General features: G+C 46.2%; 1 protein-coding gene across 2 annotated transcripts; it reads right to left on the bottom strand.

The window, feature by feature from the left end:
* Window positions 1–3,919: 3,919 nt before the first annotated feature.
* On the bottom strand, window positions 3,920–14,039 carry LOC119305267. Of its 2 annotated transcripts, XM_037581839.1 has the most exons (5): window positions 13,780–14,039; window positions 13,099–13,302; window positions 12,717–12,946; window positions 4,413–5,071; window positions 3,920–4,095 (listed from the first exon to the last, which is right to left on the bottom strand). In XM_037581839.1, exons 1-4 carry the CDS (start codon window positions 13,898–13,900, stop codon window positions 4,433–4,435), a joined length of 1,194 nt encoding a protein of 397 aa, XP_037437736.1. In that variant the 5' UTR covers window positions 13,901–14,039; the 3' UTR covers window positions 3,920–4,095; window positions 4,413–4,432. The 2 variants fall into 2 exon arrangements, with proteins under 2 accessions (XP_037437736.1, XP_037437735.1); XM_037581838.1 differs by lacking the exon at window positions 3,920–4,095 and having other exon boundaries at window positions 4,194–5,071.
* Between the last annotated feature and the right edge of the window lie 468 nt (window positions 14,040–14,507).

Genomic DNA, 14,507 nt, shown 5'->3' with positions numbered 1-14,507 from the left:
ATTTTTATCTTTTGACGAGTAATTTAGAACAACATGCATGTTTAAGGTGTGACACTAGTGCAAATCTAGCTATAACTTTGTATTTCTTTATTCCACTCCACCAGCATGATCACTACACTACATACGTACGTAGCTAGCTAGCCATGCATGAGGGTATACGTACGTGCATACATGCAGCCATGGAGGTAGCAAGCATCGCCATCACTCGTTCAAGGATGCATGCACATGCATCGTTGTGTGTTGCAGATATACTGTGCACACAGAGGTTACTTTTTCCAAATGATGGCAAATGGAACACTGGTCGGTGGGTTTAGCAGGCATGTGTGTGTGTGTGTGTGTGTGTGTGTGTGTGTGTGTGTGTGTGTGTGTGTGTGTGTGTGTGTGTGTGTGTGTGTGTGTGACGCACCTCTATGAACCAGTACTAGTGTGCAATGCGACTCCTTTCTCTCTCTAAATCTAGTAAGATCAAATGCACTGGTACGATATTATTCTACCATTCATTTTTGTTTTGGTTCTTTTTTTTTGGCGGGGGATTTTTGTTTTGGTTCAACCGAGATGACTTCATGAGGTGAATTTTCTCTGAGCAGTGACGTTTAGCTTTCTTGCACCCACTTCTGCTTATAGTTGTGCAGGAATTATCTTTATGTTTTCGGGCACATAGTGAGCTTGAACTTAGTGCCTTTTTTCCTTATATGTTAAACTGAGCATGATGCAGATTTTATGATCGAGTGGTATACATGTGTTTTTTTACTTGCCGACTTTTTTGTTCTGGGGATTTTTAACTTACCACTTGATTTGTACCTTGCTGCGTGTAAGTTTTTTTTATGCTCAACCAAGTTTTTCTATACCTTTGCTGCCTCTAAGATTTTTTTTTCCTGATGAACAGGGCTGTATGTAGGCGGGTTCAAAAACTTGCACCAAGTTAGTACTTAGGACACGGTGGTGTGCTACTGTACTGCTAGTGCATGCCGGCCGGCTCTTCGCAAACAGGTCGCCAGAACGTAATTATTTTCATTCGTTGTACACCCTCCGTCTCATAACGAAGGCGTTTATTTACTCTGGTGTAGTATGAAAAAAGTCCTACATTATGAAATGAAGAAAGTATATTTTATTGTCAAAAAAAAAACATCAACCCAACCGACTTGAAGAAAATAAAATGGACAACCTTTCCTACATGCATCCTCCTCCTCTTTATATTTGCATGTATAATCTTTTTAGCACGTGTATCTTAAACTTATGTGCTTTTATTTGCGAAAAAAAGGTGCTTGTAGGCTATCCTTTTGATCATCCGCTGTGGGGGCGGGGCCGTTGTTGTAAAAAAAAAAACCTCCCCGCTGTAGTAATTTCCTTAACTAAATTTTTTGTCTAGCCATTTATGCCCACTAGGACAGAAATTAACATATGCAAATAATTAGGGATGCTGCTACTATACTTTGCAATGAAAAGTTCTAGCCGTGATTTGTTTTGCCAATAGTCAGAGAATCTCTGTAGTTTCTTCTACTGCTAGCTGTTTCTATGGGTACCGCTAGCTTTACTTCGCACCCTCTGTCCGGAAATACTTATCACTGAAATGGATGTATCTAAATGTATTTTAGTTTATTTCTAGATATATTCATTTTCATCCATTTTGATGACAAGTAATTCCGGACTAAGGGAGTACTACTTTTTAACTTGCCGATTTTATGTGTGGCTTGTGTATTGCAGTTAGACCAGAAAATTATTATCTTTCAGCATGAATGTTCAGCTACTAACGGTAGCTAAGTACGCCCTTTAGGATGATCCTCTTAATTAGTTACAAATGTATGCTTAGAGTATGTTACTCCTTCATAAGAGATATCTCTGCTGTAACTAAATTTTGCGGGAGCGTATTTCGGAGCACATTTGCAGAGCTAGTCTATATATCTAAAGTGAAATGGTTAAGTTTAATAAGAAGGTGCATTCAGAATTTCTCCAAAGAAATGTATTCGGAAATTCTCAAATAAAAGTGTATTTGGAATGTCTATCAAAATATTCCCAAATTGTGTATTTATTTACTTGCAAATAGTGCTGAGACTAACATTCACCATGATGTTCCTTTTATCCGATTGAATTCTCATGGCTGTAAATGCAAGCGATGGATTGTCGAATTGTTCTGTAGAATTGTCCTCGTAACCAGAAAATGTTTACATTGTTTGATAGGTCCTGTAGAATTGTTCTGTTAGACATGCATGCATGGATGTTGCTCTCCTTCATTATCTTGAAATTAATTCCCATTTACCACAATAATTTTTCTTGTGATGCAAGTTAATCCAACATTCAGGAAGACATTGGTATTTTTTATAAGAGTATACTACTTAATTATTTTGATTTTATGGTATATGGTTCCATCTTACGGTTTCCTTTATATGTATATCGTACAAACTTTATGGTCGGGAAACCTAATCACTACAAAAATTCCTTCAACATGTCCACATGGGCTCCATAATCCATATACAATCGAGTTTTTAGTTTAACCTAAGTGACTTCAAGAAAATAAATGTGCGAATTTTCTACGTCCAGTAAAATTTAGAAGCTTTCTTAGGTCCTCTTTCAGTTTGACAAAATAGGGTTGCACCCTGCCACTTTATATTTACCTGCCACTCCATGTGTACTAATTTACTGACCATTATACTTATTTTTTGAGTAGGCAACCAGCATGTTAATCTTCAGAACTGATAATTAACCATCTAGGTTCTTTCAAAAATAAAACTTTAACCACCTAGCTCGATGTAAGCAATGCTTTTGGTGATGATCGGGTACAAATTATGCAAAACAGAACAGAAACGAACAAGTGCATGCAAATCATTAGGAAATGCTGCTAATATTCTATGAAACAAAAAGTTGGTGAGCTGCAATCAGTTTTCAGGCGATCTCTGAATTTTGTTCTACTGCTATCATTTTTGTGTGCAGGATATATCACAAGGAAGAGCATCCACGAACAATTCCATGGCAACCGGCATTCTGGAGGTATACACAATTATTACTATACAGCACATTGATGAGTTTTATCACCCAAAGATGTGGTTGCTTCTAGATTCTGTCTAAATTGTGCAAGTCAATTTTAATATAGGTTATACGAGAGAATTGCAAAACATGTGTCGAAGCCATCAGAAGTCACATGGCGAAAGAAACCGACGTGAAGTTTACTGTTACTGTGGAAGGCAAGGAGGTAACAGTTCCTGTGACTCCAAAGAAAAATTATACACCATCTGGTATGTATGTAATAGAAGTTATAGATGGCAAGAAGAGTCTGCAACTGGTCGGCACAAAATTTCAAGCATGGTTTAGGGGCATTGTGAACAATAGTGGGGATCGTTTTGAGGTTGATGACAAAGAGTCGAAGATAATGAGGAAGTCTGATGCCCTCCACACTACTGGCATGTACCCTAAGCTGCTGTCATGTCAGCTTGCAAATTTCAAGGTGGGATATCATCGGTTGAAGTCTGCCTTCCACACCCTGGCAACCTATGGAGAAAGACCGCTGAGCAAGGACCTCGTCAAAGAGAATGACTCCATTGGGTTATTCATGTGATGTTGTTTGAAGGTCCCAGGTTCATTCCCATCTACGAGATCAACTATGATGCTCTGCTTCACCTGGATAAGGAGAATACTGTTGGGCCAGACAACAGTAAACTGCTAATTAGGAACTGGGGTGATTTGAGCAAGGGTTTTTATCGACACGTGAAAGGAAAAATGAGTTTTACCCTAGACGGAAATACACCAGAATGGAATGGAATGGCTGTCAGGAAAGCTGCTACCACCTTAAGAATCATGTCCAGAACGGAATGGGAGAAGTGGGTAGAGGAGTACGCGAGTGGCCAGAGCAGCAGCAGTAGCAACAGCAGCAGCAGGTGTTAGGCTCCTTCATTAAGAGTGAAAAGTAATGTCTACTATTCGTCATTCCCTGGCTCTATATACTATAGTACATACTGTAGTATTGTACTCCACATTTGCATTATATTTGTAGATATATACATATATAGTACTCCATATTCGCATTGGTATATGTATTTGTATTCCATCAGCAAACCACCCATACTTGGTCAGATATATATTGTACTCCGCTTTCTTCTGGCCCTGGTACATGTATATTCATGTGAGATCTCATCTAACAAGCATAGTGCCAGTTTCTAAACAAAAATAAGACATCCATACTTCTGCCTAGTCATGGTTACTTATAGTTGTCAACTCCACAGGAAATGGGAGATCTGATGTGTTGAACTTATAAAATTACGTTTAAGAAATGTAGTAGACCTTAGTTTCTCTCACTTATCAGTTTTAAAGAATATATCACATTTAACAGAGTATAAGACACTATACTAGTAGCAAATAGTTTTGCAGCGCAGCAACAAATCCCTTTTGTGCTTACACTAGAATAGAAGTTCTTTTCTTACCGGAACATAGAAGCTCCGTTCTAAGCATATCGGATGCGCCATTCTTCATCGACCATACTCCAAGTCACTTTCACTGAAATCGTAGTGAATTTATCAAACTTCACCTTTTCAACCACTGTTCCACGATAGCATGCACCAAATCTGCCTGTCCAGGTATAACAGGGCAGCTTCTGATCAAGACCACAGCCGTCTTGAGGCGACCTCTGACAAAGACCCTCTTTGGAAGACCCTTCAACGCAAACATCAAGGTAGCTATCTATCAAAACCCCCACAACAGAACTGAATCTACCACCGGCTTTTGAACGTCCACGAAATAGGCGGATAATATCCCCGAAGCCACTCGTCTTGGCATACAGATTCAGAATAAGGCCACATGCAGGAGCGTAAACTATCTCAACATCAATCTTTGCTTGAACTGCGCTGTTCAGTACGGCAAACTTCAGGTCCAATCCACACTTCTCTCCATAAAGACGCTGGGTTTCAACAAATGATGGTCTGAACATATTGCTCAACTCAGTACATCCTTCAATTAGAAGCTCCTCTTTTGGCCCCTCGTCAGGTTGGTCTTCAATCCGTATGCAAAGTTTGAATTCGAACAACACATGGTCTGTCATATTGATGCCTCGAGCAGGGCTTCCCAGTGATAAACGTGCAGTACCCTGCCAATTAGGATCAACGGTTAGCTAAATTACATGTGTATGGAAATGAAAGAAAAATGATCTCTATAAAACCGATGATGAGATTTTCATTTTACCATTAGACTGCAGATTATTAATTTTGTCACCAAGAACATCCGAGACAATTAAACTGAGATGCCCCCTATTCAACCTATGGCCTCACCAAGGGTGCAAGGGGGTGTACCAACCTTGACGGTGATGGCATTCTGAATGGTCTAAGGATAACTCGCCAAAAACATTCTAAATGGGATCACCCTTTTCTATTCTCTCTTTATATTATTTTTCGCAAAATGTGCTGGCCCGCTTTGCTATTATAGAGATCCCGGTCACTAACCGTAACCCTAAAGGAACATTCACGAGCATACCCTCAACGGCATGTAGCCCCATGCCTTGACGAAGTTGGCAGGGTCCGCTTTACCAGGCCGATCTGGTCTATCTTGTGCCTTAGCAAAGTTGGTAGGGCTGGCTTCGTCTGGTTGATGCATGTGTTGTGCCCTGGCAAAGTTGGTGAGTTCGGCCTTGCCAAGTTGATGTTTCCTATCTACCTTGGCAAAAGTTGCATGCTCAACTTCGTTGTGCCGATCCCCTGCCTCTATGGACTCCGTGGCCTTCCCACGCTATCCTTGGAGCATCTCTAGCCAAACCTTCAAAAGTGTTCAACTCAAAATATTACCTTTTGAGGAGTTAAGCCACACCTAGCAGAACCCTCAGCCGGTTTAACTCCTCAAATGAAAAATTAGGCAGCTTGTCAGTCTTCTCAACAAAAATACCTCTCGTGCGGCTCCTCCATATCACTCGACACTCTCCACCCCAGTGTTGTCTCCGCCGATTTCCTTTCCCCCGCTAGCCACCACACTCGCTCCTCTTGGGCCAAGTTAGATTAGCTTGCCGCTGGCGCTGCAGCCAGAACCACCCCATATCTTCACCGCTGCCTTAACAGCCACTCTCGTGGACGAAAAAGGCCACCACCGAGCTCGGTTTTGTCCAAATCAGAACCGGCGGACGACCAAGATGTCGTAGAGCACCCGAGGATGAGTTAGGAGGCTCGAAATCGCGACCACACTGGTGAAATTCCAAAAACCGGAGTTCAGCCACGACATTACTTTGCACCCAATCGGAATAGAGCAAAAGGCCATGCCAAGCTTATGAAGGATTACTTTGCACCCAATTCAACCTATCCAGAGAAGCATTTTCGCTGGCGATTTCGGATGCACTAAAGTCCCTTCCTCAGCATTGCAAAAGTTGTTGAGGAGAACAATCCATGGTTTACACATACGTAAAATGCATCGGGAGAGATACGTGCATGCCCATTGATGATGTTCATCGTGGTTGTTCGAGTGCTTGACTATGGTCGGCTTTACTAGGCCGATCTGGTCTATCTTGTGCCTTAGCAAAGTTGGTAGGTCTGGCTTCGTCTGGTTGATGCATGTGTTGTGCCCTGGCGAAGTTGGTGAGTTTGGCCTTGCCAAGTTGATGTTTCCTATCTACCTTGGCAAAAGTTGCATTGATAGGAGCTGGGATCCTACCAGGTCTAGCTCGTAGGTTGTAGGGGTGGAAGGGGGCTTGGCGTGGAGGAAGACGAGGTCGCCGGCGCTGGGGTGCCGCTGCGAGAGAGGGAGAGGGCGCAGGAGGCGGCGGCTAGGGTTAGGTCTCCCGGCTCCCTTCAGGAAGCCGAGCAAATATGATTGCTCCTGCTTAACTTCAAACGAGTCCTTACATGAGTTTATATAATCTCCAAATACGATAACTGGCCTAAGCCCCTAATAACGATAAGATAACTGGGCCAGGCCCCTAACTGCCCGAGCTGTAGTATATGCCGGTCATAACATCTCTCCCCGCCTGCACAAACAGCTCGTCCTCGAGCTGGAAGGCGGGGAAGCGCTTGCGGAACTCCTCGAGGTGATCAACAGGCACCAAACACCTCCGCGTCAGCTGGGGCGGGCAGGTCGCCGAGCCCGGTGGCGGCGGTGTCCTCCTCAATGTAGTCTGCAGCCTCTAGGTAGAAGAGTCGCGCGCAGACGTGGTCAGGCACGTAGGGCTCGTCGCAGTTGAATAGGGATGTAAACCGGGTCCCGTTTAATCCCGTTTAAAGTCCACTTATGATATGATAGTTCAAAAAGGTTTTTTGTTTGTTTGAGTAAAATGAACTATCAAGCTAGCAAAAACTAACTAAACGGGATTGCGGATGCCATTTATTTGCCACTTACATCCTTGCAGTTGAAGCAGAACCCTTGGCGGCGACGCTCGAGTTGCTCGGCCGGGGTGAACCGGCGGAACGGGCGCGCTGCGGTCGCGGCGAGGGGCGCCGCGGAAGCCTGAGCAGGCCGACCCTGCGCGGGAACTTCCGGCCAGGGTGGCGGCTCAGCAGCCCGGGGCGGTGACGCCTGCTGGATGGCCACCGCGCGACGCTCGAACGCGCGGGCGTAGTACATGGCCGTCTGGAGGTCCTGTGGCCCGCGCATCTCCATGTCCACGCGGATGTGGTCCGGTAGGCCGCCGATGAAGAGCTCAGCGCGCTGACGAGCCGAAACGCCGGGGGCATGGCACACCAGTGCCTGGAAGCGGTCGGCGAAGTCTTGCACTGTGGTGAGGAACGAAAGGCGCCCAAGCTCCACCAGACGGCTCCCGCGTATAGGCGGACCAAAGCGCAAGTGGCACAGATCGCGGAAACTCTCTATGGTGGCATGCCGCCCTCGTCCTGCTCGAGGGCGTAATACCATGTCTGGGCGGCGCCTCGTAGATGATAGGAGGTGATCCAGGTGCGGTCAGACGCGAGCGTGCGCTGCCCCCTGAAAAATTGGTCGCATTGATTGAGCCAATTCAGGGAGTCGACGGTGCCGTTGTAGGTTGCGGACTCCAGCTTGGAGAATCTCGGTGGTGGCTGGGCGTGGACGACGGGCGGTATGTGTCATCCGCGCGGAACAGCGAGGGCGACGGCGCCGAGTGTGAGGGCTGCAGAGTACCGCCATGGAAAAGGGGCCTGTCCACACCATCGTAGGGACCCGCAGCACCCGAGGACCCGCCGAACTGCATGGTCGGGGGCGGCGCCGGCGGTGACATCACGTGCGGCTGTCCTGAGGCCATCGTATAGACCAGTTCGATGGACCCGGCGAGCCAGGCCGATAGCGGAGATGGCGACGGGGAGAAACGGACCTGGTGGATGGGCACCACGGGCGCCGTCGACGGAAAGACCGACCCCGAGATTGCCGGTGGCGGCGGCGGCGGCTGCTGCTGCGGCCACGACATGATGGATGCGACGGAGGTCGCTGGTGGTGACGGCTTCCATGGGAGCTGCTACGGCCCCGTGATGGTGGTGACGGGGGCGGGCGGCTGCAGCCCATAGTGCCCCGCGAGGAAGGTGCAGATGCCATGGACCGCCTGAGTCAGGTCCCGGAGCGCCGCCGTCATCTCCTCCGGGGTGAGCACGGCGGGGGCAGGGGCGGGCGCAGGTGGCGTCCAGGCGGCAGAGGAGACCGGCCCGGTCATGGACGGCGTGCTGGTCGCGGTGGTCATCAGCGACGAGGATGCGATCGGCAGCGGGAGGGAGGGGATGGGCGGTGGCGCGGACATGATCGAGCCTGAGACACCTGGTACCAGATTGATAGGAGCTGGGATCCTACCAGGTCTAGCTCGTAGGTTGTAGGGGTGGAAGGGGGGCTTGGCGTGGAAGAAGACGAGGTTGTGTAGGGGTGGAAGGGGGCTTGGCGTGGAGGAAGACGAGGTCGCCGGCGCTGGGGCGCCGTCAAGAGAGAGAGAGAGGGCGCAGGAGGCGGCGGCTAGGGTTAGGTCTCCCGGCTCCCTTCAGGAAGCCGAGCAAATATGATTGCTTCTGCTTAACTTCAAACGAGTCCTTGCATGAGTTTATATAATCTCCAAATATGATAACTGGGCTAAGCCCCTAATAACGATAAGATAACTAGGCCAGGCCCCTAACTGCCTGAGCTGTAGTATATGCCAGCCATAACATGCATGCTCAACTTCGCTTGCCGGTCCCATGCCTTTGTGGACTCCGTGGCCTTCCCACGCTATCCTTAGAGCATCTTGGTTTTGTCCAAATCAGAACTAGCGGACGACCGAGATGCTGTAGAGCACCCGAGGATGAGTTAGGAGGCTCAAAATCACGACCACACTCATGAAATTCCAAAAACTGGAGTTCGGCCACGTCATTACTTTGCACCCAATCGGAATAGAGCAAAAAGCCATGCCAAGCTTATGAAGGGTTACTTTGCACCCAATTCAACCTATCCAGAGAAATATTTTCGCCGGTGATTTTGGATGCACCGAAGTCTCTTCCTCAGCGTTGCAAATTTTTTTGAGGAGCACGATCCATGGTTTACACATACGAGAAATGCATCAGAGAGATACGTGCAAGCCCTTTGATGAAGTGTGGCGTGGCTGTTCGAGTGCTTGACTATGGGTGTTTGCAGACGCCATTGATAACTATGTTCGCATTGGGGAAGATTCAATCCTAGAGGCCGTTCGAAGATACACACAAGTCGTCATTATCTATGGACCGGAGTACTTGAGCGCACCCAATGATGAAGACAACACACAAGTCGTCATTGATATCTATGGACCGGAGTACTTGAGGGCACCCAATGACGAAGACACAACACACAATTCGTCATTGATATCTATGGACCGGAGTACTTGAGGGCACCCAATGATGAAGACATGGAGACTCTTGGGTTGAGTGAAGAGCAGAGACTCTTGGATTGAGTGAAGAACGAGGATTGCCAAGGATGCTTGGATTAATTGATTGCATGCATTGCACATGGAAGAATGGTCCTACGGGATGGAGAGGTCGGTACGAAGGGCACTCCACAGATCCAACCATCATTCTTGAGGAGTTGCATCGGAGGATCTATGGATTTGACATTCTTTTTTTGGCTTGCATGGCTCTCATAATGACATGAATGTGCTTTCTAGATCAGCATTGTACGCAAGGCTTGTTGCCAGAGATAGAGAACTGTTACAAATAAAGAAGAAACTAATAAATTTAGGTAAGAAACAAGATAAAATAAACCATATTTGATACCGGAATATTCAGTTTGGTAACCTGCTACTAATTCTTCCTCCGCTTCCGGTAAATCCAAGGATAATCTGCTCCTCCTTGCAATTATGTTATCAATGGCCGTCAATACGTGATGGGCTACTACCTTGTAGATGTCATCTATCCTCCATGGGCCACATTTGGTGAAGACAATCTAGTGTCCTAAAGGCAACAAGATATCCCACTATGCAATGCGTCAAGAGTCCAAAAGAAAGGATGTTGAGAAAGCTTTCGGTGTGCTTCAAAAGCGCTTTGCCATTATTCGTGGCTCTGCCGAGTATTGGAAGCCAGAGGTTCTATGGAAAATAATGACAGGTTGCATCATCTTGCACAACATGATCATTGAGGATGAGAGAGGCATGCCAAAGAACTTTCGGTACATCTCCAATGGGGATCCTGTCGAGCTGGAACACAATACAACTATCTGACCTCCACACCCTCATCTCCTTTGCCAAGGCCTATGAACAACGACATTTTACTCCAACATCACCACACGAGCTTTTTTGGGCCTATAAGGCCCTTGTGCCACTCCGATTCTCTTGGGGTGAATGCAGCCAAAATACCTTCCCCGCCAGCACCGCTAGCACTTTTTCTATTGTTGACCACTCCATGGCCAACCCCGCGATGGCAGGTTCAACGCCTCACCCCTGAGTTGGCAGAACGTCGTTCTCAGGGCCTTTGCTTCAACTGCGATGAGATTTATGTTCATGGTCATTGGTGCGCTCGGCTCTTCTTCATCGAGGCTAACGACTACGACCACCACAACTAGTTGCACCCAGGGTCCTTGGGAGGCAATTGACAACCAGCAACTTGCAAACAAGCTATTTTTCAAGGAAGGGAGAAATGTCATATTGAGTTCAAGCTCCAGCCAATTTATCCGAAAGTCTGAACTGATGGAGAGAGGCAGTCAATATATTTTAACACTCCCCTCCACATCTAGGTTGCTTTATCCCTTAGCGTGGGATCGATTTAGGCCACAAATATCATTATTTTCAACACTATGTTAGCAGGGTCATACTCGAGACCTCTTGTTCGGACTTCTGGATGAATTGGCTAAAGCATGAGTTCGATAGTTATGTGGGCCGACACATATATCAGACATGGAGTATTATCCCTTAATTAGAGTTCAAGTTGATTAAGCAACTTTGTTAGGAAAGAGTCTAGTAGTTTAGAGACTATTAGAGTTTGACTATATTTACCGGCTTGTTGGTCAAGTCTTGTCTATTATATAAAGTGGCTGACCCCTATATCAATAAAGCGGAGAAGAATATTGTCATTTACTTTTATCTAATTTTCAATAACTAGGGTATGTCTGTAGTAGATTCTCCCAAGGTAAGATTAAATTGTTATTATTCAACCTATGGAATTTGCCTTGCTCTTTCTACATATCAAAGCATAAAAGAGGTTTGAGTAGATTGTAAAATGCCTTTGTTTTTCCTTTGAAACTCAAACCAAATGTGAAAAATCCTTCATTTTCCTATGTGTCTTCATTTGAACCAAATGGATGAATAGTGTCACCAAATGAAAATTTCCTATTCTATGCTTTCCCCTACTTTTCCTATGAATAAGGAATAACAACAACAACAAATCCTTTCAGTCACAAGCAAGTTGGGGTAGGCTAGAGTTGAAACCCATAAGATATCAAAACCAAGTCATGGTTCAGCTGGCAGGTGGACAGTTAGCTTCCCTGCACCCCTGTCCATGGCTCAATCTTTGGTGATATTCCAGTCCTTCATATCTCTTTTTACGGACTCCTCCCTTGTCAAGTTTGGTCTACCCCGACCTGTCTTAAGATTATTAACATGCCTTAACTGTATGCTACGCACTGGCACTTTTTGGAGGCCTGCGTTGTATATGCCCAAACCATCTCAGACAATGTTGTACATGATCATCATTCCGGACCCAACCCTTTCTTGTGTAACCACATATCCATCTCAACATGTGCATCTCTGCTACAGCTAGCTATTGGACATGTCGCCTTTTAGTTGGCCAACATTCAACGCCATATAACATCGTAAGTCGAATCGCCATCCTACAGAACCTGCCTTTTAGCTTTTGTGGCACTCTCATCACAAAAAACGCCAGAAGGTTGACGTCACTTCATCCATCCAACTTTGACTCGATGGCTCACATCTTCATCAATATCACCATCCTTCTGCAGCATTGACCCCAAATATCGAAAGGTGTCCTCCTGATGATGAAGGACACCTTCACATCTTCATCGATATCACCATCCTTCTGCAGCATTGACCCCAAATATCGAAAGGTGTCATTTTGAGGTGCCACCTGCGGACCTGCCCATCAAGGCTAACTTCCTCCTCCTCCTCACGCCTAGTAGCACTCAAACCGCACCTCATGTGAATTCAGGTTGGGCGTTGGCCCTCTAACAACTAAGTTTGTTGCAGCATGGATTATGCAAGGAAATAAACTAATTCCAGGGCCCTGTTAAGATGATCATCCCAAACTTACAAAAACAATGCCTATCTGGAGCTTTGACAATTGACATGATGCAGGTATCTTATATAATGAAAAAAAGGTCCGAGCACAAAGTTGCAAGTCTGTAAACCAAATTACCATTTTCCGATTCACAGCCACAGCTTCATAATTATCAATCTCGCGCTTGTAGACATAGTTGCGCAGGGGTTTGATCCGATCCCGTGCTGCGAAAAAACCAAATATTTTGGCAGGTCCAGGCTGGGTATGGTGATAGCCAGCGATTTTAAGGTCAAAGAACTGCACCAAGACCATTGTAGATCGATCACAGCTATTTGAGCAATCATTGATCCCAACATTGTTAACAGTGACTGCATATTCAATAGATGAACCGTGAGATTATACTGAGATACTATATAGTTGGGGTAAAAAAAAGATACTACGTAATGAGTGAAAGAGGATAATATGATGTATGGCAGCGCGGCAACAGAAAGTAGTAGATTATTTAACAACACAAACATACTTTCAGACTCGTCATGGAGTTCATACTCTTCACAAAACCAATCCCTCTCTTTATCAACAAGGGGGTCATTGTATGCGCGGAAAAGAGAGAGTGGCGCAGGGCCCCGACGACAAAAATCAGGATTCGCATAGATTGTATAAGTCTGTTCACCACGGTCGTAGCTAACCCTTGGAAAATCGTCAACCGTAAAAGGTCGGTTTGTCCCTACATGCAAAATCATCGAAACAGTGAAATCAAGTAAGAACTTTGTCTAGGATGTGGACTTGCAACATCCATACATCCCATACTGACATGGAAGCTAAATGTACAAGGTTAAAAATCCCTAGATGAATCACTACAGAAAGCATTGCAGAGAAACCAACTGCGATTGACTAGGCTACACTCAGTATACCTGAAAAAACATCCACATTCATATTAAGGGTGTGTGCCCAATATCATCAACAAGTTAAGCACGGACCTCATGTTCAAAAACACGATTTTATTTTCGATTATAAGGCAAGTCTATATAACTAATTCAGCAAGATGTTATTATTGTTTCTGAAAAAAAATATCTCTTTGCTGTATGTTAAATCAGGAGCAATGATCTATAACTAAGCAAAGCCAATTGCATGTTGACATACATGCTTAAAAGCGCCAAGAAACACAAATCAAGTGAAATAAAGATTACGGGGTTTTTCTTACATTCCTCTTCCTTGTCACTGCCGCTGTCGCCGAATGTCCATCCGGCGTGGTCCTCGTCCGCCGTGATGGACATGGCTGAATCCCCACAGTCGCTCGGAGAAGTTGAGGGGGAAGGAGGCATCTTCTTGCTGTGGAAGACTGGGCGGAGTAAAGGGTTACTGCCGGTTCACCTCGGCCCCCGTCGATCTCCGCGCCCACACTGCCCACGCCGACGCAATTTCGTCGACGCCGCCTAGGCTTTAGAGGAAGAGAAGAGGGCGGTGGTTGGTAGGTAGCATTTGGGTTTATTTTTAGGGTAGGAGTATGAATTACTGACAGGTAGGTGGGTTACGGAAATGTAAAAAGTGAAAGAAAAAAAAACGAACCGGCAAATAAATTATAATCTGCCGTCAGCGAGATTAGAGCAACTCCGGCCCGCAAAATAACCGCCAAGGTGCGGGTCGGGGCGGGAAAACCCGCCCGATCAGACTCCGCATCTCGCCCCGGCCCGCAAATATTTTTACGAGGCGCGGCAAAACTTCTTCCCCGACCTCTAGTTTCACGGGCTAGGAGGCCGACACGATCTCAGCCTCTATCCCCGGCGAGATTTGGCGGGAGGGACATTTTCCCGTGCCCTTTCCCGCTCCCCCACCCTCCGCACCATTGCCCCGCCGCCGCACGCTTCGGTGCATCCTCCGCGGCCGTCCCTCGCCGCCATGGACGACTCCCAGCTGCCCCCCGTCACCGTC

Source organism: Triticum dicoccoides, chromosome 5B, assembly GCF_002162155.2.
Source record: "Triticum dicoccoides isolate Atlit2015 ecotype Zavitan chromosome 5B, WEW_v2.0, whole genome shotgun sequence".
In the NCBI taxonomy this organism is placed as follows: domain Eukaryota; kingdom Viridiplantae; phylum Streptophyta; class Magnoliopsida; order Poales; family Poaceae; genus Triticum; species Triticum dicoccoides.
This window is presented reverse-complemented; position numbering and strand designations above follow the sequence as displayed.